We start from the raw sequence: 25,594 nt of genomic DNA, 5'->3' as shown, positions 1-25,594 counted from the left end.
TGGCTGACGGCCTGCGCCTCGGCGGGCTGGGACTTCGGGGGTGAGTCGTGATTCCTGCGGTCCCCAGGCTGCAGGGGGAAGGCCCGTCAGAGGAAGGGGGGAGGGAAGCAGGGGGAGGCGGTGGCCGGCGGGAAGGTGAAGGGCCCCAGAGTCACTTCGGAGGCAGGACGGAGGGACTGGACTTGGAAATGAACGGGTCAGAGGTGTGGGCTGAGCGGGAGCGAAGGCCAGGGGTGGCGCCTGGTTTCTGGGAGCGCGATCAGCTCGGGGGTGCTGTTCCGGGGACTGAGAGCAGGTTGGAGAAGGAGGGGTGGGGGGGAGGTGACGACCCCTTTGGGGGTGTCTGAGTGCGGGGCGTGGGAGCCACCGGCGGGTGCAGACGGGAGACGCTGACGCACACACGTGGCCCCCGGGGGCTTGCGTGCGTGCAGACTGGTTCCATAGGCCTGGTGGGGGCGGGGGGGGGGGGCGGTGGCTGAGATTCTGCCTGTCAGGGCCCCGGTCCCGCTGAGGCTGCTGGTCCGCGGCCCCCTTCTGGGGGGGGCAAGGGCCTGAGGACCCGGTGGGGGGGGGGTGATGGGCAGGGAGGACAGCAGCGGGGCCAGCACCCGAGGGAGCTCCGCGGGGCGGAAGCCGGATGTGGCGCAGACTTGCATTTGGGGATCTCAGCGGCAGGTGACGAGGACGGTGTGCCCCGCGGGTACAGAGGGACGAGCTCAGACGTTCAGAGCCGGGCGGGGAGCTCCCCGTCTCCCCGGCGACGATTTTGGCGGGGGGTCGGGGGGGGGGGGACCGGGTCACCGCCCCGCTGGCTGACGCCCGTCCCCTCCGCAGTTCCTGAGCGAGGGCTACGCGGCCCACCTGGCGACGCTGGAGGCCGGCCACCGCTCGCGCCCGAAGAAGAACAACTCGCGGATGGTGCTGCGCAAGGGCAGCTTCGGCCTGCACGCGCAGCCCGAGTTCCTGCGGAAGCGCAACCACCTGCGCAGGACCATGTCCGTGCAGCAGCCCCACCCGCCCGCCAACCCCAAGCCCGAGCGGGCCCAGAGCCAGCCCGAGTCCGACAAGGACCAGGAGCGGCCCCTGCCCGCGCTCAGCTGGGCGCGCGGGCCCCCCAAGTTCGAGTCGGTGCCCTGAGAGCCGGGCTGCGCGCAGAGGGCCGGGGCCGGGCGGGGGTGGGGGGTGCTGCTCCCCGAGCCGGGCCGTTTCCTGCTTTTCCCCGCCCCCGTGTGTGTCCAGCGGTGTCCGAGCAGAGCGGGGAGGGACCCTGCCGAGCCCCGGGGAGGGGGCTCCCTGGGCCACGAGGGGGTGAGACCCCAGGGTCTCCGCAGCCGCGGCTGCCTCCCCGTGCGGGACCTGGAACCGCGAGCCCGTCAGGGGCGGTGTCCGTGGAGTCCTGGGGGGCGGGCCTGCCCCGAGCTGGCCGGTCTGACAGAGTCGACCACCTTTCTGGGGTCCACGCGGGCCCTAAAGGGAGAAGCCGCCAGACCGGGGGTCAGCAGCCGCCGGCAGGTGCAGCCTCCCAGCGGCCTGGGGGACGGACAAGTGGCATCGTGCCGGCCCCCCCCGTGCCATCCTGGGTCAGCCTCACGGGCCTGGCTTTCCTGTGGCAAAGTGGCCACTTTCTGGGAGGGAGGGGACATCCCCCGGGGCTCCTCCTGTGTCCGCGTGTCTGTCCACGGCCCTTGCGGGGGTGGGGGGGGGTGGCGGGGTCTGGTGCTGACGGTCTGTCCTTCTGCGGCTGTCCATTGTCCCCGTCTTGTCCTCGGTGTTCCTGCCGTTCACCCCGCGGCCCGAGAGGACGGCCATTCCTCTTCCCGGGGTCCTGCCTGGGGCCCTCCCCGGGGAGGCTGCGGCCCTGGGCGCTGGCCCGGCTGGGCTGGCTGAGAGCCCTCGAGCCCCTCGTCGCCCTCTCTGGGCCCTGGCTTCCTTACGGAATTGGAAGGTCCCCCCGGCTGAGACTGGTGCGCGGTTTCTGACTCCTGGGCTGTCTTCTGTCTTGCACTTCTGTGCCCTGGGGTTTCTGGGCCTCAGAGCCCCTCAGACCACCCCGGCTCCACCTTCCACACTGTCTGAGAGAGGGGCTCGGGGGGGGGGGCCCTCACTGTCGCCCCACCGCTTGGGGAGGGACGGGGATGGGAAGGGGTCCCGGCTCCGTGAGGCAGTGTGCTTTGCACTGATGCCCAAACCAAAACCACGTGTCCCGGCAGCGGGGACACCCCCCACCCCGGGGGCCGGGCTCGCCCTCCCCAGCGCTGCTCACGCTGACTCTGTTTTGGCTCCTGGAGGGCATAGAGCTGAGATCCCAGCGTTCCGGGGGCGCGTGTCATTTTGGCTCAAACTGTTGTACTCTTTTCCCTTCCGCCTGCCACTCAGCTTGGTTTGGGGCCCACGCCCTCCTCCTGGGCCGTCCCGTGAGGTCGTGAGGTCGGCAGGGCTCTCCTGCAGCCCAGCCCAGGCCCACACCCGCCCCGGCCTGCTTCGGAGCCCCTGAGGCTGGCCCAGCTCCTCCAGGCGGGGCTGTGCCCGAGTCCAGGCACCTGCGTGGGCCCGTGTCGCTTCTGCTCCGTGTCTACCTCTCGCGGCTCCCGTGTGGCCAGCGTCCTCCCCGCAGCAGCTGCTGTGACCTGCCCAGCAGACCTGCTGGGGCTGGAGGGGTCCGGGCTCCCGGCCCCCACCCCGCTCTCTCCAGTGTGTGGCACCCCCCTCCCCCAGCCCTGCGGCTCCCCTGTAGGCAGGGGCAGGTACCCTGGGGGTGTCCTCTCCAGCCCTGCCTCCTGGGTTCCCAGGTGCCCATCCCTCCTTCCACACTTGGTCGTCGGGGCTCCCCAGAAGGTACGAGGTCATAGGCACAGCTACTCCCACCCCAGGCCTTCCTGTCCTTCCCGAAATCTAGCCTGCGTTGAAGTCGGGCGGACTTACTCTGATTCTCTGAGGCTTCGCCATCCCCTTTCCTTCCAGAAGCCCCTGCCGTCAGTCTCCACTGATAAATTAGTGGAGTTATGTCTTCCCGAGTTAGGTTCCCTCTGCCCTGTGAGCCCCAGGCTGGGAGTGAGAGACACAGAGAGACAGAGAACACCAGGACCCTGGGGAGTTTGGAGTCCCAGCGAGCAGGGTACTGTGGCTGGGGATCTGGGGTTCTGGGGGTGCTGTGGTTTTGGGGGTCCAGGGTTCTGGGAGGTGCCATGGTTCTGGGGGGGTGCTGGGGGTCTGGGATTCTGGGGGTCCCGTGGTTCTGGGGGTGCTGGAGTTCTGGGGATGCTGGGACTCTGGGGGTGCCGTGGTTCTGGAGGTCTGGGGTTCTGGGGGTGCAGAGTTCTGAGGCTGCTGGGGTTCTGGGGTTCTGGGGGTGCTGTGATTATGGGGGTCCGGAGCTGGGATGTGGGGCCCGGCAGGAGGCCACCCCTTCTCCTTTGTGGAACCGGACGACTCACACCTGCGATTGGGGAGATGAAAGGCGGCGTCCTGAGCCCGCCTCTCGGGTTAGTGGGCGTGTGCGCATGCGCGCGAGCGCCCCTCCGCCTTGGCGTTGGTTAACGCGCGCTCCCGGACGAGTGGTTGGTGCGGTTTCGTCCGTGCGCTGAAGTTGGAGGGAGACGAGCAGGCTGCGTTGTTCCCTGGAGGGGGTGCCGCCGCCCCTCCCCGAGTGGGTCCGTGAGCCCGCCTGGCTGTTTCCCAGAGAACCCTTTTCCGGTCCCCGGTGCGCCCTCTCCCGGGACCCGGAGCATCCTTCTTCCCGCCTGATCAGAGCTCCTCGTTTCTCGCGTGGCATGTTCGTTCTTCCCTGTCTGGTGGCCGTCCCTGTCGGAGGGCCTGCCTGCCGCCCTCCCCCGCGCCCGCCCCGAGGGGGTCTCGGGCCCTACCCTTCTGGCTTCGTGGGGTTTTCCTGAAGATCTCGACCTGCCCTTGGGCTCCACAAAACATGCGTTTAAAAACGTGGACCGTTTTTATGCACTTGGACGGACGGCCCTCCTGTCTGGGTGCTGGGCCACAGAAAACCGCGTCTGAACCCCGCATTCCAAAGAGGTTCCGGGGGCGTGGGCCCCCGGAAAGAGGGGAGGCTGGATCTCTTGGCTTTTTGAACTGTTTTTACCACTTTGGAGCCCCTGGTCTGCACCCTGGGAGTGTCCTACAGGCAAAACAGGGCGTGCATCTTTAAATGAAAGCCAGAGGCCCGAGCAGGCGGCTCTGGTTCCCCGTGGACACCCTCCCTAAGCATGGGCGCAGCCCCGCCAGGGAGGGGGACCCTAGCTGGGAAGGAGCCTCAAGGCCGGACCCCGCCTTAAACAACCAGCTTCCCCGCCGAATCCCCCGGGTCTGGGCACCAAGTGCTCTGGAAACCTGTTCTCTGGCTCAGCCAAAACACGCAACCCCTCGCTCCTTCCCCTCCCTCTGGGCTTGGGGGAACCTTAAAAATCACAGCTGGGGTTAAGTCCACGCAGGGAGGCCCCGGCCGGGGTCTGCTCTTCCCGTGGAGAAACCCACCAGGGTGGCCGGTGGGGGAGGGGGGGAAGTAGAGTCACAGGGAGGGGCAGGACGGCTCGCCCCTGGGGACCTCCACCCTCGAACCCCTGTCCTTGTTTACTGCGAGGTGGCAGCCCGTCCCGTCTTGTCCGTGGTCCGACTGTTCCTAAACGTGTGACTCTCAGTATTGCCAGTGGCAGCCGGTTCTGTGGTGAAAAAGGTTTATTCCCTTCCTCACGGCTGCCTTGTACAAAATCCGTTAGAAAAGGAAATGTAAAATATCAGATTTCTAAAGCGACAAACACAGCACTACGGGGTTAAAAGATTTTTACTACTGGTCTTGATTTTGACGTGAGCTGGTTTTTAACTCTTGAACGTTGTCACTGAAATAAAAACCTGATTTGCCTTTAAAGTGTGCTTTGTTCTGAGCGGAGCGGGGAAGCCTTCCCTGTGCGGGGTGTCTTCTCCCTGAGCTGGGGGCCGGCCGCTAGGAGCCGCTGGGAGGCGAGGGGAGCGGAGCCCGGCCCCGAAGCAGACCCGTCGCCCGGAGTGGGGGTGCGCGCGCACACACACGTGGGGGTGTATACGTGTGTGTGCAAGTGGGCGTGTGTGCGTGCACGGCTGTGTTCACGCATGTACGCGTGCGCACGTGCATGTAGGTGTGTGCGCACGGGCACGGGCACATAGGGGGTGTGTGTGCCTGTGTGGTTGTGCGTGCACACGTGTCTGTGCATGCGCGTGGGTAACAGAACAGATGTCAGACGCAGAAGCGGTCTTTATTATGAAAAAGCAGTGTTATCCGGGGAAGTCACACGGGGGTTTCTTTCTAATAAAATGACACAGCAGATTTCTGAGATGACTGGCCAAGCGCAGAAGTCGCTGGTCAACAGTGATGCCCGTCCCTGCACACCCCCGGTCCCCGTGCTGAGCATAAATAGCTGTCCGCAGGCCCAGGCTCTCGGGGCCAGGAATCTCTTCCCCCATCCCTCCCTGCAGGGCTGTGGTGGGGGCAGAAGGGACGGCGGCTGGGCTCCCCAGAGCCCGGGCACGATCCCTCGGGGGTCCCACCCTTGGGTCCCCAGTCCCTTCTGGTGCCTCCGCCTTCACGTTGGAGAGGACACAGCCACGTGGCCTACGTGCAGGTGAGTCTCCGAGCCCAAAAGGGGAGTAGAGTGAAACCCCCCCCCCACCACCTCCGTCCCCCTGGTCACTCTCAGGCTGGGCCAGGTGGCCACTGGCAGAACCAGGTGTGGCCCCGGGGGAGTCCCCACCCGGGGCCTCCTTGGGAGCTCGTGGGGCCGCGTGGATCCCGCTGTGAGGTCATGGTGTCTGCCGTGGCTTGCCTCCTGCAGTGCGGAGCCCCCTTCGTGCCCCTGGCTGGGCTCAGAGCGGGGGCAGGTTCCCCAGAACGAGGGGATGGACGGGGGCTCGCCGACGGCCCGGCGTGCCTGGCTGGGGACGCGGTCAGTGAGGTCGTCTGGCTCTAGGCAGGTGGGCTAGACCTGCATGCTTCCTTCGCTGCTGGGCCCATCCGCTCTTCAGGATTTTCCAGAAAAGACTACGTTCTTCCACACGTTCGTGGTGAGGAGGAGGAGGAGGAGGAGGAGGAGGAGGAGGAGGAGGAACCTGGAGAAAAGGCTCGGGAGGCGGGCGTCACCTGGAGGCACTGTCCTCAGTCACGGATGAGAGAAACGGTCATGGTCATGTCGCCGCTGGAGACAGGAGGGCGGGAGGGACTGGTGTCACCTGTAGGAGGGGCCCTACCACCCCGCAGTCAGAGCTGGCTGGGCCCCGCCCCAGAGCCCATCCGGGCCCTTGTATGAATGGGGAACAGGCCCCAAGTTAGGGGGGCTGCAGACCGAGGCCCCGCCTCCAGAGGGTCCTGGGCAGTCAGGCCAGATGCTCCAGAGTGGCCACGGGCCTTTTCCCAATCCCATGGGCAGGCAGGCGCAGGGGAGCCATGGGGAGTGCTGGGGGAAGGGCAGGTCTTCCGGAAACCAGGTGCCTGGCCTGGTGGGGCTCCCGGGGGGCCGTTCACATCCAGGATGCGTTCCAGACACCATCCTGATCTATGTTTTCTGCCCCCTCGTGTTGCACGTGAGCGGCCTGAGGCTCAGAGAGGGCCGGGGACGGGCCGGGGTCACACAACAGGTCAGGGCCCGAGTCGGAGAGGTGTAAAAACGTGGCAGGACTCAAGGAGCACGGGACCCCCCCCTCAGCTCTTCCGTTTGGAAGCATGACCCTCCAGCTCACCTCTCTTCAGCCACAATGGCCTCGTCCAGCTGCCGGGACAGCTTCTGGAGGTGCTGAAGTCCCGCTCCCGCAGGCTCCGGGTCACTGTCAGACTCACTGAAAGGAGGAAAGCCGCAGCAGCGACTGGCGGAAATGTGCAGCACGAGGCCCTCCCGCCCGGTGCTGGGCCGGGTGCGCGCAGGCCCGGAGACACCCCGAGGGGGCCGGGAGCACCCTGTCTGGGCCCTCCCTGCCCGCCAGGAGGTGATAGCCCGTGCGTGCGACTTGGAGCACCTGCCAGAGAACACGTGGCTCAGGGCCCATCAGGTCCAGGGCCGGGGACCCTGCACAGGTGAGCCCTGCGGTGCCCCCTCGTCAGGGGTAGAGTTGGGTCAGGACACAGATGCCCCCGGGGAGCCCCAGGAGGGGGTCAGAAGCCGCTGGGGCCCAGCTAGTGATCTGGGGGCAAGGCACCCCTCCTCTTACCTGGGGGAGCACAGGGGCTCCGTTGAGGAGTAGGGGCTCCGGAAGGTGGGCTCCCTCCGGGACCGCCACCGCGGGTGGGCGCGGGGGCCCTCGTGCCCAGAGAGTCGGTGACAGGGTCTCTCCCGCGGGCCCAGGGCTGAGGAGGCTGGGGCGGCTCCACACAGCCGGGGGCTCCTCTGGCCCGGGGTGTGGGCGGGGGGACGACTGCCCGTCTGTGCCCCTCTCCTCCTCTTCCTGGCCTTCACCTGGGTCCCCACCAGCCACCTGGTGCCGCTCTGGCAGGACTCCTGGATTCTCTGGGACGGGACCACGGAAGGTGAGCGCAGAGCCAAGGACGAGCTCCTGCGGAGTCTCCGGGCCCCTCCCGCCCCCAGCGCCCCAGCCGCGCAAATACAGACAGCTCGGAGCCCCAGGGGTGAGGGGGGTGCGTGGGTCCCTGAGAAGCGAGCCCGCTGCAGGGAGCCAGCTCAGGGCCACCCAGGGCACCGGCGCGGCGGTCAGCAGCCCAAGCAGCGGCTCGTGGAGTCCACGCTCGTTTCGGGACACGGAAAGACCCTGGCGCCCCCTGGAAGGCCCCCCAGGACCTGCCTCGGGTCTCACTAAGTCGCCCTCCGCACTGGTGCGGATTCGAGGGGCAGCTCTCCCGACACTCGACGGCTCGAAGCCCCTCTGGGTTCCTCACGGCCTGGGGTGGGGGTGGGGGGCAGGCCCTAGCTCCTGCTGGCTCCTCGAGGCCAGAATGTCGGCCCGGGCAAACAAGAGGCCAGAGGCCGGGACGAGTTACGTTCGGTGAGGTGTGTGGCCGCGGGCGCACCTGTGTTCCTGTGATCCCTTCGGGACAAAGGCGGTCCCAGGACTCCTAGTCGGGGACTGACTTTCGGCTTAGAGACCCCAGAGCAGAGGGTCTGTAAACAGCCCGACACCAAGGGGGTACCCGCACCCCTTCTCTCCTCGGAGGCTTTCGCTCGCCATGACGTCGGTCCTTTCCGGGGGACACCTGCCCCCATGTTCGGGTTGAAGGACCCGTTCACCTGCAAGGCCCCAGGCACCTCACGCCTGCCCACGTGGCGTCTTTGTGCCCACACGTGTCGTCTGACACAAATCCTCGCACACCTACCTTCTGAGCACCTCTCGAGGTCCACGCCTCTGCCAGGCCAGGCCCCCAGGCCCCCCGGTGGCGAATGCTTCTCACCCCCTTTCCACCAGGCGGCTGGGGAACGAGCTCTAAAATGCTCCTGGGACCGGATTCCCACCAGGTTGAAAATCCTCCCCCCCACCGGCCCCCGGTGGCTCTTGGGAGAGTCGAACCAAACACCCTCGGCACGCGGCACGCCTGCCCTGCCCCTCCTGGCTCCCCCAGACCACGCTCCCTCCGCTCTGGATCCGGACCCACGCCATCTCGCCCTACGCTCTCCTCCCACTTCCTTCCCCCTTCCTGGGCGATTCCGCGGGGCGGCCTCCCCTGCAAGCCTCGCTGTGTTTGCTGTGTCCCCGTGACGCCCGTGCTTGCTACGCTGCTTGCTAAGCTCTAGCATCTTATACTGCGAGGCTCCGCTTGGCCTCCAGGACGCCCCTCCCATCCGTTCGTCCCCCGGCTGGCTGAGGGCAGGAGACACAGCGAGGACACACCAAAGTCCCCGTCTTCGTGGGGTCGGCCTCCTCAGGGGCCCCTTGAAGGCACCGGCTGCGGGCACCGAGGAAGCCCTGGGTTAAGGGCCCGTCGGCGTTACCTGGGACACGGAGCCCAAGGCGTTCTTCGCCGAGCGGGCCGCAGCCTGGAGGCCCTGCTGCGCCGGCTCTGGGTTCTCCAGGCGTTTCCAGGAGGGCCCCGCCCCGAGGTTGCGGCTGACTGCCCTCAGGGGCAGCCTCCTTTGGAAGTGTCTGCACAGGGAGCCCAGGGCCCCGCTGGAGGGCTCCGGCTGGCCGCCCGCAGTCTGCTCCGCCTCCTTCTCCGCCAGCTGCTCCCGCTCCTGGAGCGGCCCCCGACGCACGGAGACCCCCACGCCCGGCCACTTAGAAGCCATCTGCCCGGTCGGGAGTCTGCTCAGCCCACCAGATCCTGGGGAGGAGGTCAAAAGCAGGTCAGCAAGCCAGCCCCTCTCCCCCTCCCGGGCTCCACGGAGACACAGGTCGCCCGGGCTGGGCGTGGGGGCACGTGGCAGCGGTGGGTGTGGGAAGGGAGCTGCTTCCCGGAGGAGGGGTCAGCGCTTCCCGCGGTCCCTGGCGGCCACTGTCCGCAACAGCTGCGTGTCCGTCTTCCCACCCAGCCGTCCCAGCTCTCTGCCTCAGGCGGGAGGGAAGCAAGGGTCAGGACGGGGCCTCGCCGAGCCTCGGCTGGCCAGGGCCCCATCCGGGGCCCTCTCCCGTCGCCCAGAGCCCCCCGATTTGCAGCTCGCAGTCCCCAGACGCCCCCACTTGCGTGCCCATCCTGACTGGCACACCCGCCCCACCCCCACGCTCCGCCCAGGTCCCGTCGGAACAGAAGGGTCCCCGGGCCCCCGGGCCCCGGACTGCGCTCACCCGGCAGCCCCCGGCGCAGGCCGCAGCCCCGAGCAGCCGCTCCGCGCCCACCCAACGGGTTTGAAACTCCGCGCGGGTCCGCCCCCTGGCCGGCCCTCGCAGCTGATTGGCCGCGTCCCCGCAGCGCCGCCGCGCCCGGGATCCGATTGGCCCGCGCTCTAGCGGCGGGAATGCTGCCCTCCGATTGGCTGGCCGCCCCATTCGTGCTGGGGCCGCGGCCGGGCGGGCGCAGCCGGGCGCCGCCCCTTTGTCTCCGCGGTCTGCGCCCCGCCGCGCGGCCAAGCGGGTTCGGTCGGGAGGCGCGGGGCCGGGAGCTCGGCCGCGCCCCGCGGCCGTGGGTCTCAGACACTCCCTCTGTGTCCCCACGCTCGGCACCCACACTCTGGACCCTGGAAGATCCTGGGGGCGGGGACAGACCAGGGTACACCTCCCGGTCCTCCTGCGACGAGGCCGCCTCCCGTCTCCAGTGGGCCATCCAAACCCCGCCCTTTGGAAAGCCCTCTCCCACTTTCTGGAGACCCCAGGGCAGCCCGGCCCGCGCCCCTCTCGGGTCCCTTGCTGCCGACCTCACCGGCCCCCCCTCTGGCGGGGTCTCCGCCGGTGGGTTCCTTGTGGCTCTGCCCTTCACTGCGACACGGCTGGGTGACCCCACCCACTCCTCTCTGCTAGGGGGGTTGCACGCACCAGGTGCTGCTGTGCTAAGTCCTTTTATGATGAACTCGCTGGGCCCCGATGGCAGCCTAGCAGATGGGGAAACCGCTGTCCGGAGAGGTTGGGTCGGGCCCCAGTTCCCTCAGTTAGTAGGTGGCGGGATTCCCACTGTCCGGGACCCGGGTCCAGGCGCGTGGGGAGAGACGGGCGTCAATGAGCCGCATCATCAATAATCCAAGAAAATTATGACACCAACATCGTGTCATTTAGAGCTCGTGCCTGAAGGATGAGCTAAGGGAGCCAAGAATGTTTGAGCGTGGGGGGGAGGGGTGGGGACCAGCGCCCGCGGTCGGTCGCCCGGCTCACACACAGACGTGCAACCGAAACTGGTTTCCTGAAACAATGCTGGGCTCTGTGTGACCTGCTTTGATTTGTTAATTTGCTACTTTGTTATTTAAGAACGCGCCACTGGCAGCTGGCGACGGGGCTCCCGGGCTCTGCTCCCCTTCGCCGGTTCCCCGAGCTGGATCATTGCCGGCTCAGGACGGTTGTGTGTGTGGGTCATATTTAGGAGGTTTAATTCACGCCCTTTTCCGGTGAAAGACGGGGGGGAGCAAGCGTGGTGATTCTTAGGAAAACTACGCCACACGGGTGGGAGAGACTCGGTGCAGGAGAAACGCCTAGAAACAGTCTCTCCCGCTAGACCCGCTCTCGTCACACCTGTCCGAGCCGGTGACAGTGCCCCGCGTGTCCCGGGCGTCAGAGGACAGCTCACACTGGTCCAGCACTTAGCTCGCACGCCGGGCACATTTCCTGTCTTCACCCTTCCTTCCTCAGCCCTCCAGTCTGAAGTCGGGGCTATTTCCGTCCCCATTACAGACGACACAGACCCACAAGGGTGAAGTGTCTGCTGGGGACAGAGGGACAGTCGGCGCTGGAACCGAAGCCCTTGGATGTCTGGCTTTAAAGCCTGAATGCTTAACCCTGGGACACGTGACCTCCCGGAGGCTCCGGAGAGCCTGGGTGACCGCCGACCAGACCCTCCCCTTCCCTGCCCTCCGGGCCTCGGAACAGCTCCCGGCAGCCGGGGTGCTGGAGTGCAGTCGCCATGGCGACGAGGGAAGGAGGAAGAAACGTTTTCTTCTGAATGAGAAGGCTCCCTCTTGCCTTGCAGGGGGTTGGTGGGGAGAGGGGGTGGGAGGGGGAGCAGGCTCCTGGGTGCAGGGGTGGCGGGGACAGGGGTCCCTGCTCCTCCCTGTAAGGAGAGAACGCTGTCAGTTGTCCCAGGCGGAGGCTTTGTGGGGTCCAGCCCCACCCTGGCCTCTGTTGGGGAGGAGGGTGGATGCTGAGGGGGAGCTCCAGCCTGCCCCGTCGTGGGGGCTCCCCCGTCCTGGGGGCTCCCCTGTCCTGGGGGCTCCCCTGTCCTGGCGGCTTCCCCATCCGACAGCAGAAATTCTACCCGCGCTTCCTTGGCCTATGGAATGGCCAGTGCAAACTCCCAGGAATGTGACCTGCGGCGGTGGGGGACAGGGCGCCCCACATGAGCTGGGGGCAGGTGGTGCTTTCGCTGAGAAACCAGGGGATGACAGAGTGCGGGGATGAGGCGTTCCCACAGAGGGGTCCACGAAGGCTGGTGTTGGGAGGCCAGAGAACAGGACAGAGGAGGCCAGGGTGACTCCAGAGGGTGCCCTCCCCCCCCCCCCCGCCACCCCTCCTTATAGTGGCCGGAGGCAGGGGCCGCCCCACCATGCAGCCTAGGAGGTTGGGGCGCCTCCTGAGGGCAGTGGAAAGCCGCTGCTGGATTTTCAGAGGGGGTGGGGTTAGAGTTGCCTCTAAATGAAGTCCATTAGGAGGTTAGTTTGGGGGACAAGGGGTGGCTGGGGGGCCCCGTCTGGAAGCCGTGGCCTGAGCCCCTCCCGACTTGATTGATGTTCCGGCATCAGGCCTCATCAACCTCCCTCACCCCCCGCCCCTGCCCACAAGGGGCCAAATCTCTCAGCTCCGCCCCAGCCAGCAGTGACTTCTACCCTCCACACCCGGAGCCGTCGTCAGTGGGACGTGAGGGGACCCGTTTCTTATCACTGGCAGGAAAGTGCCGGACCTTAAGTCTAGTATCACGAGTACTTAGAATGCAAACACCCACGTAACCGTCGGGAGGAAGAAACAGCATGCCAGGACCCCGGAAGCGCGGCCCCCACCCCACCCGGCGCGGCCCCCCTCCCCCTCTCTGGACTTTTCTGGGAATCGATGTTACTTTTCTTCGTAGTAGTCGTAGCACCTAGTATACATCTCGCTCCCCGTGCACGCAGACCCCTCCAGGCTGTTGTGTGGCTAGAGCAGGATGGAACAGAGGGGAAGGACCCCTGCACCCTCACCCCACCCCCACCCCCCAGAGAAGGACGGGTCTGGGCCCTTGGAGGACTGAGCACCCAGGGAGGGGGCCTGGAGAGGTCTGATCCAGCCGCCCCCGTCTGGGTTTGGGGGCTCAGGCTCAGCCCCCCTCTGTGCCAGTGGCTCCTCACGGGAGACTTCCAGGGTGCTGGGTGTGGGGTCCCACCTACTGCTCCAGGGAGACTTCTCAACTTCCTGGGGAGGAAGGTGGGAGAGGTGGCTTTTCCCATTTCAGTTTGGAAAATGAATGGAGTTAGGAGTTGTGACCCCCAAGGCCACAAGGTCAGGAATCAGAGGTGGGGTCGGCCCTTTGAACCCAGCTCCATGTGGCTCCTCTTAATCCAGTGTTCTCGCCCGGTCCCTGCTTCCCTCCCTAAACAAGTCGGTCTGGGGTCTCCCACACGAAGGACTTGGAGCCGGGGCGCAGGAGCTCTGACTGGCCACCAGGTGGCGCCAAGCGCCAAGCTTTCAGGCCCCCTGTCCCTTTAGACCAGAAGGCGATCCCAGATGCAGGGACTGAGCTCCACTTGGGTCCCAGGCGCAGGGATGAGGCCCTCCAAAGGGGAGAGGAGAGCCCCGCTCCCCACAGCCAGACTTTGTAGGAGAGGCTGACGTGGGGCTGAGAGAGGCTCTTCGCCCAAACCTGCACCCTTCTCTCACCCCGTTCTAGAGCCACCCAGGCCAGACGGCTGCTTCTCTCCCCTCCCCTGCCCTCCCAGTGTCACATCCTCCGGTGTGCAGAGTATGGGGGGAGGGGAGGAGGAAATAGGAAAGGGAAGGCAGGCAGGGACCGAGGAGCCCTAGGCTCAGGTCTCCCCTCCTCTTCCCCTTTGGTGGCAAAGCTCCAGCCGGCTTTCTTCCTTCTTGGTGACAAGGAAGCAGGAGCCTGGGGTGGGCTGGGGGCGAAGTACAAGCTAGCCCCGCCCCCGCCCCTGCCGGCGGAGTACCCCCCCCCCCCCAGTGGAGTATGTGTGATAATCCTTGCACACTCCCGGCTCCCGAAGAACAGGGGAAAGGGGTTTAAGTGCCGCCACGGGGATGTGGGAAACTAAGGCAGATGAGAAACTAAACTGCCTTACTGCCTACAGCCACTGACAAGTCCTTGTAACCCGCAGAGTGACCTCCCTCTAGGAGCTCAGCTGCCTGGATGACACTTTGCCGGGGACAAAAGGGAATCTTGGCTCAACATTGTCCTGACCCCCCAGGATCCTGTAAGTCTATTTAACATAAAAATCCCTTTGCAAACCTCCTTTATCTTTAACCCCCAAGTATATGCTGGCCATCCTCCTCCAAGCTTATGGCCCCCTTCATATACATCTGAGGGGTCTCGTGACTGGGGTCTTACTAGACGGTAATAAATGATGTTTTGCTAACAGCAGCCCCTCAAGGGCCTGGAAACCTTGCTTCCAAAATTCCTTAGAGATTTACACCGTCCCTGACCCCCTCCCAACCTGAGGGCATATGATGAGTTACCCGGCACGACCCCATACGGCTTTTTCTGCCCACAAATCCTGTTCCCGTGCTTAAACAAAATCACCTCTTTTGCACCAAAGACGTCTTCGAGATTCCCTTCTTGGCCGTCAGCTCTGAACCCCCCCACCGTCACTCCCCTAAAACCCCTCGTTGGGGTGGGAGGAAACCAATGGTGGAGCTTCGGGGGCCCCCACATCGCTGTGAGGAGCAGGGATGAGGCACCACCGACCTACTCCTCATCCACACCCCCGCGGGCCAATCCCCGGGTCTCCGCCACCCAAGCCCTTCATCCGGGGAGATAATCTGTGCCTGAGCCCACACCTCCCTCACCCGCAGCCATGGACGCCGCTCTGCTCCTGAACGTGGAAGGGGTCAGGAAAACCATCCTGCACGGAGGCACGGGGGATCTCCCCAACTTCATCACGGGGTCCCGGGTGAGTGGGCCCCGCCCCCCACACCAGATAGGGGCCCCCACGGCAGCCTTCGCACTGAAACCGCGTCCCGCTTTGTCAGAACCCGGCCGGACACGTCGTCCCTGGACTGTCGGCCCCTGAGCACCTGGGGACCTCTGGATTGGTGCCCATTCACGGGCACACTTTTGACGCTGGAAAATTAAACTCTGGCGTGGGGCAGGGGAAGGGCTTTGGGAATTTCCTGGAGCCCCAAACGTCGAGTTAAAAGGAGGGGCCCTCGGCGGTCGTCTCTGGGGGCCTTCCCTGGGTCTGTGGCCACAGATCCAGGGCTGACGTAAGCGAGGGGCTCCTGACCCGCAGGCTGCCAGAGGTGGGACGGGGTCCTTTGCGAGGGAGTGGGCTCCCGGCCCCCCCCCCCCCGGGGGGGAGCTCTGGCTGGGCTGCGTGAGCTGAGCCCCGGGGAACCCCCCCCCCAGAGTGCCGGTGGGGGGGGCTTCCGCAGGCGCCGTGGAGGTGCGTCTAGACCCGGGGTCCCTGTCTCGGCCACCAGGTGATCTTCCACTTCCGCACCACGAAATGTGACGACGAGCGGACGGTGATAGACGACAGCAAGCGCGTGGGCCACCCCATGCACATTATCATCGGGAACATGTTCAAGCTGGAGGTCTGGGAGGTGCTCCTGACGTCCATGCGCATCGGCGAGGTGGCCGAGTTCTGGTGCGACTCCATTGTAAGTAGGCGCGCCCGCCAGGGCTCCTGCCGGGCCGCGGAGTGGGGCTGAGACAAAACCCTGGGTGGCCTTCCTCCGCGCAGGTGGAGAGTCACCCCCAGGAGCAAGCCCCAGAGCGACAGTCAGCGTGGCGGCTGGCTGGCGGGATGTGGGACCAGGGCCACCCATGCCCCACACACCATTGTTGGATCCTGGGGACTTTTGGCCACGGGTCACTTTTCTGCCCCCTCCCCACTCCTGTGAGCCTTGTAAAATTATTTCCATTTAAAAAATCTTTTTAGGGGCGCCTGGGTGGCGCAGTCGGTTAAGCGTCCGACTTCAGCCAGGTCACGATCTCGCAGTCCGTGAGTTCGAGCCCCGCGTCAGGCTCTGGGCTGATGGCTCGGAGCCTGGAGCCTGTTTCCGATTCTGTGTCTCCCTCTCTCTCTGCCCCTCCCCCGTTCATGCTCTGTCTCTCTCTGTCCCAAAAATAAATAAACGTTAAAAAAAAAAATTTAAAAAAAAAAATAAATAAAAAATAAAAAAATAAAAAATCTTTTTAAATGTTTATTCTTGAGAGAGAGAGAGAGAGAGAGACAGAGCACGAGTGGGGGAGGGGCAGAGAGAGAGGGAGAGAGAATCGGAAGCGGGCTCCAGGGTCCGAGCCATCAGCACAGAGCCCGACGTGGGGCTCAAACTCGTGAACCGCGAGGTCGTGACCTGAGCTGAAGTCGGACGCTTAACCGGCTGAGCCACCCAGGCGCCCCCCCAACAAACATTTCTTTTTTTTTTCTTTTTTTTTTTTTAATATATGAAATTTATTGTCAAATTGGCTTCCATACAACACCAACAAACATTTCTTAGGGAAACTTTCAAACATATACAAAAGCCAACAGAAAGTGCAGTGAGGTCCCAAGTGCCCATCCCCCACGCCAGCCACCATCGACCCGAGCCCGGCTTCCAGCCCCATCCTTCCGCCTCTCTCCCTCACCCGCGTGGTTACAGCCTTCCAGCCCCATCCTTCCGCGTGGTTACAGCACCTTCCAGACACCGGATCGTTTCACCCACAAATGCTAGAACTCGTATCTGTAAAAAAGATACTAAAATAACATAACCTCGGTGTCATCGTTACATCCTTTTGAAACCCCGCTATTTCCTTAATGCCAGTCGCTCCTTGGTCCTGTTCCCGCCACTCTCTATGGCTGTTCCAAGCTGGGCCCAAACAACGTCCATGCACAGGCCCTGTGGATATGCGTCTTGGGTCTCTTTTTGGGTCGTCTCCCCTCTTTGTCCCCTTGGCGTGGATTCGTTGGAGGGACCGGACCCCTGCCGTGGATCGTCTACCGCGTCCCTCGGTCCCCGTAGTTTCCAGACGTCGTGCGCCACACCTGCTTCTCCCTCTCACTGGGTGGTACCCGTCTTGTGATTGGCCGATGGGTGCAGACGTTGAGAGCCTGGTCCAGCCAGCACCAGCTCCCCTGGGCTCTCCCCCGATGGACGCAGCGGCTGCTGATGGCGGCCGATCAGATTCAAGCCTTCACCGGGGGGTAGTCTGGGAGCTGTGTGACCCTGGGGAAGTCCTTCCTCCCTCTGGCTGTCTTGTTCATCCGTAGACAACCGAAACCCTAGGCTAAGGGGCTGTTGTGGGGAAGACGTGATGTGGTGCTTACGAGGGCAAAGCATAGTTCGGGGCAACTGAAAAGTGCTGGAGGAATTTCGGAGACGAACTTTTATTTTTTTTTTTTAATTTAAAATTTTTATTTATTTAAAATATTTTTTAATGTGTATTTATATGAGAGAGAGAGAGAGAGAGACAGGGTGAGCAGGGGAGGGGCAGAGAGAGAGGGAGACACAGAATCCGAAGCAGCTCCAGGCTCCGAGCTGTCCGCACAGAGCCCGACGCGGGGCTCGAACTCACAGACCGCGGGATCGTGACCCGAGCTGAAGTCGGAGGCTTAGCCGACTGAGCCCCCCAGGCGCCCCGAACTCCCCTGTTTTAGTCGAAGCAGAAGAGGCAGAGAAGAGCGACTTGGGCTGGGTCAGACAAGTAAAGGGACAGGGTGGAGGTGGGACCCCTGGTTCCCCCACCGCTTATCCCGATGGAAGGCTGGACCCCGGCCCCCAGTGACCGCCAGGGGCTGCAATGCCGGGGTCTACCGCTAGGGGCGCCCGCCCGACGGTTCCCCCGCCAGGTGCCAGGTGCCAGGTGCCAGGTGCCAGGTGGGCGTGTCTCCTCTGCCTACCGGCGTCTGTGTTGTGCCTCGTCCTAATGTGTAGAAAGAGTGTAAAGATGTGTCTCCAACGAGCCAGGTCTTCAGAAAACCGGTTTTGTGGCTTCCGTTAGTTCAAAATACCATCTGTTGGCTTTGCTTATGGTGAGGTTCTCCGGCACGCGCACCTGTCACTGGGGCGGCGCGTGGGACGAGCCTCGGCCGCCCCCGGGGTCGTGCTCCGCAGGGCGCACGCTCGTTCACGTCGGAGACCTGGGCGCCAACGAACCCTCGATTGGCCGATTGATCTGTTGCGCGCAGAACCCCGAGCTGCTGCTACCCTCCCGAACGCGGGCACGGGTCTGCGTGTCCTGGGCGGTCTGTGTGCGCGCCTCGCAGGCTGGCGACTTCGATGCCCCGGGGACAGCCTGCCATGCCTCCTCCCGGCCCACGGCCGCCGTGATTGCGCACGCACGTACGCGCGTGCACGGTGGTTTCTCTAATGACGTTTCCCCCTTTTCTCCGTCGCCGCACCCAGGCATCAAGCATCCACCCTTCATGGGTCTGTCTGTCTGCTTATCTATCTGGGAACATTCGCTGGGCACCAGGTTTGGACTGTGCCGCGTGTTAGGGGTGGAACAAAGCTCTGTCCCTCAGTCTGGAGGAGGAGCAGAGACTTGAGCAGTTACGACCGAGGGCGGCCAGTGCCCCGATGGGGGTCAGTGAGGGCACGGTGCTTTGGGGCCACAGATGACCGGCAACTAGCTGCCTTAGGATCTTGGGGGAAACTTTTTCAAGACGACATTGAATTGGGTATTGAAGGATGAATAGGAGTTCACCAGGTCTACATGCGGGGAGAGGGGTGGCATCTGGGCCAGGAAGTGTGCAAAGGTTTGGCGAGGCTAATTTACCTAGCCCCTTCCCTGGGGGCCATCTCTCTGAGTTTTGGGGGGCACCTGGTGGCTCAGTCGGTTAAGCACCCGACTTCGGATGAGGTCACGATCTCACGGCCCGTGGCTTCCAGCCCCGCATCGGGCTCTGTGCTGACGGCTGGGAGCCTGGAGCCTGCTTCGGACTCTGTGTCTCCCTCTCCCTCTGCCCCCACCCCCTCAAAAACAAACAAACATTAAAAAAAAGAATCTGAGTTTTGGAACAGCTCAGCGATCGGTGGGATCATCGTGTGTGTTTGTCAGAGGACTTAGGAGGGCCTGGCTCGGCCCCTCACTCCCTGCAGAGCCCTCCTCCTGGACAGCCCTCATCAGCTCTCGCTTTGAAGAGCGGGGGCCTCCTGCCTCCCTCACCTCCCCCTACTCAGGGGAGGCAGGGTCAGTGAGGAGCTGGGGGCCTCTGCCCTGAGAGCTCTCCTCCCCGCCTCACCCCCACCGCGGGCAGGACGCTGGTCTCGAGGTGGGATTTCGTGCTGGTGCCCAGTAGTGTGGGGTGTGAGGCCAAGGGCTGCAAACTCCGATTCCACCAGGGGCCGGGCGCTCTGGCCGATCGACGGGGGCAGCCTGTCCTCAGCCACCGCCCCCCTTGGTTGCCGCGTGGCTGCACATTCTGAGTTTTTAAGATGAGCCAGAAATCTTCATTAGCACGCAGACTCCCTCAACACTTGAATGTCAGGAGCTAATTGGTAAAAACTCCACAAGGCGCGGGTTAAGACAAAACCCATCCGGCAGCTGAATGTGGCCTCGGGCCCACCGGTCTGCAGCCTCCAGTACAGACACAGCCCCTCAGAAAGAACCCGCCCCGGGCCCTGAAGCCTTAGAGACGGGCAGGGGTCCTGGGGCCCCCTGCCTCCGTCGCAGCCTGGGTCCCAGTCCCCGGGGCTGGGGCCCCACAGAGGGCCCCGCGTGTGTCTCTAGCTGTCCTGCCGGTCCCCAGCCAGGCAAGCCGGCCTCACAAGACGGGCACAGACGGGGACTCCATCCTTCCCGGGTCTCTCCTGGCTCCTGGCGGCAGCCCCAGCCCCACCGTGCTGCCCAGAGGGTCTGCTGGCTCCAGGGCGCCGGTGGCTCCGTGGACTCGTGGGCCGCAGGGCGTGTGAGCTGGGGGCCGCCTGCCGGGCCGGGACGGGCCGCCCCCCAGCCAGCTGCTCCTGGGGCCTCTCCTGGCTTCAGTTCAGCCTCGATCCCCATGGGATTAACTGCCATCTGGTCACCTCCCTCACAAAGGAGCCTCGGGCATTCTGGGTTAATCCCGGCTCCTGGGGGCGGGGAGCGCTGGCCGGCACCCCCACTCACCCCCACGCTGGTGACTTGGAGGACAAGCTGAGCTGTTTCTGCCCCCGGAGTCCCCGACACCGGGTCTTTCCCGGAGCCGCCCTGAGAGAGCCGGAGATGGGCCGTGTCAGAACCGGGTCCAAGCAGAGGGGCTCACAGCTGGGAGGCTGAGGCCCCAGGGGCTGATGTCCCCAGGCCTCCTCCACCCCCAGAAGGGCGAGCCCGGTGCCCGGCGCAGGGAGGGGCTGGGATGAGCTGGGATCTGTACCCACCCCCTGCAACCCACGACAGCTCCCCTGTGGCAGGTGTGGTGCCCAGGCTCTCTGCGGATCGGTGTGGCCCTCTCGGCCAGCGGAGCCTGCTCCTTCCCCTACTCTCCACACCTCCCTCCCTGCGGGTCACAGACTCAGGGGCTCAGGTCTCCTTGGGAGAGAAATGCGTCAGCGCTGAGCACAAGCGCCAGCAAGAGGCAGCACGGCACTGTGGCGAGAGTGTGTCCGCTGGGGCCGGGTTTGAATCCCGGCTCTGTCATTTCCTAGCTGTGTGACTTAAGCAAGTTACTTAACCTCTCTGGGCTGCAGTCTCCTCATCTACAGAGTGGGGATGATAGTCGTGCCTCCCTCACCGGGTCATCTAAGGACCGAAGCGGCTAACAGAAGGAGCTGGTGAACACTGTGCCCGGGACACGGTGAACCCCGGTCACGGGTGGGGCGTGCTGGGGACAACGCGTGCTACCAGCCACGGGCACGGATGGGCTGTGGCCGGACCCAGAGGTGGGCTCTCTGGGGCCGGAAGCCACCGCGGTCTCTCCCCACAGCACACAGGGGTCTACCCCATCCTGTCCCGGAGCCTGCGGCAGGTGGCGGAGGGCAAGGACCCCACAGAGTGGCACGTGCACACGTGCGGGCTGGCCAACATGTTTGCCTACCACACGCTGGGCTACGAGGACCTGGACGAGCTGCAGAAGGAACCACAGCCTTTGATCTTTGTGATAGAGCTGCTGCAGGTGCGCCCCGGGCAGGGGGAGGGGCGGGGGGAGGGGGGGCAGGTGCGCCCGGGGTGGGGGTGGGGCAGGTATGGGGGGAGGGGGGGTGCGCGGGGGGGGGGGGGAGGGGCAGGGGGGCAGGTGCATGGGGCAGGGGAGGGGCAGCAGGGCAGGGATGCCAGGGGCGGGGGGGGGGGGGCGGGGAAGGGGCAGGGGGCTGGCCCAGCCTCAGGGCAGCTGTGCCCCGGGGGAGCGGGCCGCAGGGAGCCTGACCTCACTGGTCCCCGGGCGTCACCTGCTTTCTCTGTAGAGCACAAGAGGGTTCATAAACCACAGCAAAAGTGGAATCTGACCCCCAAAAGTACCAAAAGCCCATCTGAGACCAGCTCTCTCGGGAGTTACCGGTGTTCACTTCGGAGGCGTTTACTTCTGTTGGTTCTGGGCTGTGCTTTTGTTTCCAGTGGTTTCCAATTAGTCCCCGGGGTCCTGGATTCAGACCTGGTTCTCCAGCAGTGGGAGAGGCTGAACAGAACGGCCCACACCTTCTCACCCAGGCCCCAGAGTGACTGATAGCTCGTGTTTGCGGGGTGGCGGGAGAGGGTCAAGCCCGGGTGGGGACTCAGCTCATGGCCCGGGGTGAGATTCAGCCCGAGGGCTAGGTGGATGAACAAATAAATAAGAGAATCGTGTCGGCGGAGGGTCTTTGTGGGCCTGCTAGGACAGTTGTGCGGTTTCTCCACTGCACAAGGGCATCACCTCCAAGGTGCTCGTCACCGACACCGTATATGGGAACCTTTAGAATGACGATTACCCGGCAGATGGCAATAAAGCGTGTAGTTCTGCCAAATGAGTATCCTGACGATCTTCTGAAGGCTGAAGTCAGGTGTGTTGACAAAGGGCGGTCTTTCCCTGATTCGCACAGAGGATCTGATTTAGGCCCCCCGTGTACGTGGCTGTGGCTGGCGAGCACGGTTCTGCCGCCCGGCCCACCCTCCCCGTGGAATACGCCGAGGGGGTTCCCCCGCCGCGGGGACGCAGGCACCCCGGTCCCCGCCTCACCCGCCTGCCGCTCTGGGGCCAGGTCGAGGCCCCGAGCGAGTACCGGCGGGAGACGTGGAGCCTGAGTAACGAGGAGAAGCTGCAGGCGGTGCCCGTCCTCCACGGGGAAGGGAACCGGCTCTTCAAGCTGGGCCGATACGAGGAGGCCTCCACCAAGTACCAGGAGGCCATCGTGTGCCTGCGGAACCTGCAGACCAAGGTGGGAGGCGGCGGGCAGGGCGGGCGGGGGCGGCCGGGGGGGGGGGGGGAGGGGGCAGGCCGCCGAGGGTGGGGGCGGCCGGGGGGAGGGGACAGGCGGCAGGGGGGAGGGGACAGGCCGCCGAGGGTGGGGGCGGCCGGGGGGAGGGGGCAGGCGGCTGGGGGGAGGGGACAGGCGGCAGGGGGGAGGGGACAGGCCGCCGAGGGTGGGGGCGGCCGGGGGGGGGGGGGGAGGGGGCAGGCGGCGGCCCGAGCTCACGGCGCACGCGCTCCCCGGGCAGGAGAAGCCCTGGGACGTGCAGTGGCTGAAGCTGGAGAAGCTGATCAACACCCTGATCCTCAACTACTGCCAGTGTCTGCTGAAGAAGGAGGAGTACTACGAGGTGCTGGAGCACACCAGCGACATCCTGCGCCACCACCCAGGTGCGCGTGCGCCTGCGCGTGCGCGGGGGGCGGGGCCGCGGCGGGAGGGGTCCCGCGCCGTGCGAAGCGTCCCCGCTCGGGCGACCGGGCGGCTCGCTCGGGAGCCCGCGACTCTGGGGCCCGGCCCGTAGCAGGTGCTTGTCAGGAGAAGCCTCGCGGTCCTACTGCGCGCCGGGCCGGGCGCTCGCCTCGCCTCACTTGGCGCCCAGAGTAGGCGCCGGCCGCAGGGGAGGGGGGGCGGGGGGGGGCAGGGAGAGGCCCCGCCCCCCCCCCCCCCCCCCCGCCAGGCCCGCGGTCTGGGGAGGGAAACCGAGGCGGCGGCTCCGGCGGACGCGGAGGGCACGGCTCGTGATCCGGGCTCAGGGCGGGCGAGGCTCGGCCTCGCGGGGCCGGCCTCTGAGGCCCCGGCGGCCGGGGCGGCCCGATCCTCCCCTCAGGCATCGTGAAGGCCTACTACGTGCGGGCCCGGGCCCACGCGGAGGTGTGGAACGAGGCGGAGGCCAGGGCGGACCTTCAGAAGGTGCTGGAGCTGGAGCCGTCCATGCAGAAGGCGGTGCGCAGGGAGCTGAGGCTCTTGGAGAGCCGCCTGGAGGAGAAGAGGGAGGAGGAACGGCTGCGCTGCCGGAACATGTTGGGCTAGGGCGGGGAGCGGGCCTCCGGGCCTCCCCGGCCCCCTCCGGCCTCCCCCGGCCTGCCCCGGCCGCGCCCTCCCCTGACTCTTCAGACTCCTCCGGCCTCCCTCGGCCTTCTCCGGCCTCCCCTGGCCCCCTCCTCCACTGACCCTCTGGGCTCCCCTGGCCTCCTGTAGCCTCCTCTGGACTCCCACCTCCCCTGTCTCCCACAGCCTTCAATGCCACCCGACCTCCCCTGGTTATTGTTGTTGCTTCATCCACTTCCTCTAGAATTCTCTCTGGAGTCCCCACCACTCCCTTCTGTGCGGGGTGACCACTGGACCTTTGCTTCTGCTCTGTCCCCACTGTTAACACCTGTGCTCCTCCTGTAGCCAAAACCAAGTTTTCTGTGCTCTGTCCGCAGACTGACTTTAAAATGAGAAAACCAATAAACGGTGTAAGTTTCCCACAGGCCCCCGTGCGGTGCTGTGATCGCGGTTCTTTTTCTGTGCTTCCAAATTCACGGCCCCCAGGGGCCACAGAAGGAGGTCACTTGTGGCAAGGAAAGGGGGTTGGCGTTCGGTGGGTTCAGGCTCGTGGCTGAGGGCCGTCCAGGTATACGTGCGCGAAGCAGAGGGGAGCGGGTCGGGCGAGGGGACACCGTGGGCTGGAGCGGGGACGGTCACCGGGCCTCCCACTGCCCTGGGCGGGACCCACCGGAGGCTGCAAAGCAGATGGAGAGCCGGGCGAGGGAATTCATTGAGGACCAGGACCTCTGGCCGGAGACGCCCGGCCCCAGGCTCCTTCCGTTTTCAGTGTGCGGCCTTCCCTCCACCGCCCTCTTCCCTGGGGTCTGTGAGGGTCTCACCCCGTCTGTGCTGAGGCCAGAATGTGTCCCACGACCCTGGTCCCCTGCCTCCATGCCCCCTCCTGATGCCCTAGGACTTTGCAAGCCCCAGAGAAAAGAGAGGCGGGGGGGGGGGAGAGGGTGTGTGGAAGCTGCCCGCCCCCCCAGTGCTGGAGACCGGTGTGGAACCCGTGAGGCTGGAGACCCTCCCTCCCTGGAGACCCACCAGCCACCCAGGGGGTGGGGATCGGCCACATTTTGCTTCAGGCCTTTCTTGGTCAGCCCTCCCCTCTCTGCCTGCCACCTGCCTTTCTCGGGTGGTCGGAGCCTCCCCCCCGGCCGCACCCCTCCCTGGTGATTTCTGCCCTGCTGGGCACACTTCCCCTCCTCCCCGCCCCCCTCCCCCCGTGTGTGCCAGATCCAGACACAGGACAGACTCACCCCGTCCAAAGGCCAAGGACGGGACCACAGGTTCTTTTTCAGGACCCAGGTGCCTCTCACCCTATCTGGCTGGTGGGGGGGGGGGGAGAGCTGACCAGGGCCCCGAGGTGCGCCGCCACCCTGTCCAGGCCTCTGGCCCCGGCGCTGGCTTCCTGTGGCCCTGACACAGCCTCCGGGAGGTGCTCTGGGCCAGGTCTGGGCAGGTGGGCGCAGGAGGGTCCTGGGATGTCGCCCCTTCCAACCTTTCCAAGGGACCGAACTGGAAGCTGGTTCCGAGTGGCCAGCAGGGGGCAGCAGAGATCAAGCAGGTTGGGGTCCCCAGGGCCGGAGCTGGGACTGGCTGGGAGCCCTGAGAAAGCTTTGCTTCCCCAGGAGTCCCGACCTGCCCTGACTCTCTGACTCTCACGGGTCGCCAGCAGGTCCCGCGGGCAGGGCACAGGGAAGGGAGGGTGTAGAGCTGCAGCGTCCGAATGCCACCAGGCACCCCCCTGTACAGATGGGGAAACTGAGGCTCGGAGAAGGGCAGTAACATTCCAGACCCCACTGCAGTTCTGGGACAGCCTCAGGATTAGTGTTCAAGGTTTCCATGTTTCCGGGCTGGGACTTTTTGTACAACGCTCCTCCCGGGACAGTCTACACGTGAGTGTGATGTATGGGAGGGAGGGAGGGAATGGGGGGCTGGAGAGAGGGAAGGGAGGAAAGGAGGGGGCAAGGGAGGGAGGAAGGAAGAGGGGAGGGAAGGGAGGGAGAGGGCGAGGGAGGAAGGAGGGAGGGAGGAAGGAGGGAGGCAGGAAGGGAGGGAAGGGAGGAAAGGAGGGGGCCAAGGGAAGGTGGAAGGAAGGGGGAGGGAAGGGAGGGAGGGGGTGAGGGAGGAAGGAGGGAGGGAGGGGAGGAAGGGGGGAGGAGGGAAGGGAGGGAGAAGGGAAGGAGGAGGGAGGAAGGGGGGGGAAGGAGGGGGAAGGAAGATAAGGGGGGAAGAGCATGTTTGAGATCTGTCTCTCGGCCGGGACATCGTGTGTCCTCATAGCGAGTTGACCCCACGTCCCCACCAAGCCCTCCCCCAGGGAAGAGCTGGGGGGACAGTGTCCCGTAGCCCCTGAGGTCTGATGTCGAGCGGCCCTGAGCCCACAGCCGGGGACCGCGTCCCACGGGGGCCCAGGCGGGGAGGGCATCGCGGTCCAGGTGGCAGCTGTGACGTCCGGTTTCCGGGAAGTTACGTTAAAAAGGCAAAAAATGGGTGCGTTAACCTTGACCCCGTG

At 65.1% G+C, this 25,594-nt stretch overlaps 3 protein-coding genes across 3 annotated transcripts in view; 2 read left to right on the top strand and 1 right to left on the bottom strand.

Moving 5' to 3' along the window:
• PITPNM3 (PITPNM family member 3) overlaps positions 1 to 1,663 on the top strand; it is a 46,611-nt gene extending 44,948 nt beyond the window's left edge. The window contains exon 19 of the mRNA XM_047090140.1: positions 835 to 1,663. Coding sequence (XP_046946096.1) covers positions 835 to 1,137 — 303 coding nt within the window. The 3' untranslated portion in view covers positions 1,138 to 1,663. The remainder of the gene's footprint in view (positions 1 to 834) is intronic.
• Positions 1,664 to 5,242: 3,579 nt separating this feature from the next.
• PIMREG (PICALM interacting mitotic regulator) lies at positions 5,243 to 9,229 on the bottom strand. The gene is made up of 4 exons (XM_047089891.1): positions 8,913 to 9,229; positions 7,183 to 7,478; positions 6,718 to 6,813; positions 5,243 to 6,176 (listed from the first exon to the last, which is right to left on the bottom strand). The coding sequence occupies exons 1-4, from the start codon at positions 9,204 to 9,206 to the stop codon at positions 6,137 to 6,139; spliced, it is 726 nt and encodes a 241-aa protein (XP_046945847.1). The 5' UTR covers positions 9,207 to 9,229; the 3' UTR covers positions 5,243 to 6,136.
• A 5,326-nt stretch (positions 9,230 to 14,555) lies between these two features.
• AIPL1 (aryl hydrocarbon receptor interacting protein like 1) lies at positions 14,556 to 23,206 on the top strand. The gene is made up of 6 exons (XM_047089963.1): positions 14,556 to 14,651; positions 15,181 to 15,360; positions 20,589 to 20,777; positions 21,838 to 22,014; positions 22,295 to 22,436; positions 22,874 to 23,206. The coding sequence occupies exons 1-6, from the start codon at positions 14,556 to 14,558 to the stop codon at positions 23,074 to 23,076; spliced, it is 987 nt and encodes a 328-aa protein (XP_046945919.1). The 3' UTR covers positions 23,077 to 23,206.
• Positions 23,207 to 25,594: the final 2,388 nt, after the last annotated feature.

Source organism: Lynx rufus, unplaced genomic scaffold (genome assembly GCF_022079265.1).
Source record: "Lynx rufus isolate CCGP_SWC_20201006 ecotype Redwood Valley unplaced genomic scaffold, mLynRuf1.p SCAF_28, whole genome shotgun sequence".
NCBI classification, from domain to species: Eukaryota; Metazoa; Chordata; class Mammalia; order Carnivora; family Felidae; genus Lynx; species Lynx rufus.
Note: the sequence above shows the minus strand (reverse complement) of the source record. Positions and strands in the feature narration are given on the sequence as shown.

Excerpts from the sequence above, each read along its gene's own strand:
- PIMREG (XM_047089891.1), bottom strand. The coding sequence starts at position 9,206 with ATGGCTTCTAAGTGGCCGGGCGTGGGGGTCTCCGTGCGTCGGGGGCCG. Across the intron at positions 7,479-8,912 it reads CCTTGGGCTCCGTGTCCCAG|AGAATCCAGGAGTCCTGCCA; the intron begins GTAACGCCGACG and ends GTCCCGTCCCAG. Across the intron at positions 6,814-7,182 it reads GAGCCCCTGTGCTCCCCCAG|TGAGTCTGACAGTGACCCGG; the intron begins GTAAGAGGAGGG and ends TCCTCCTTTCAG.
- AIPL1 (XM_047089963.1), top strand. The coding sequence starts at position 14,556 with ATGGACGCCGCTCTGCTCCTGAACGTGGAAGGGGTCAGGAAAACCATC. Across the intron at positions 14,652-15,180 it reads ACTTCATCACGGGGTCCCGG|GTGATCTTCCACTTCCGCAC; the intron begins GTGAGTGGGCCC and ends CTCGGCCACCAG. Across the intron at positions 15,361-20,588 it reads AGTTCTGGTGCGACTCCATT|CACACAGGGGTCTACCCCAT; the intron begins GTAAGTAGGCGC and ends CTCTCCCCACAG.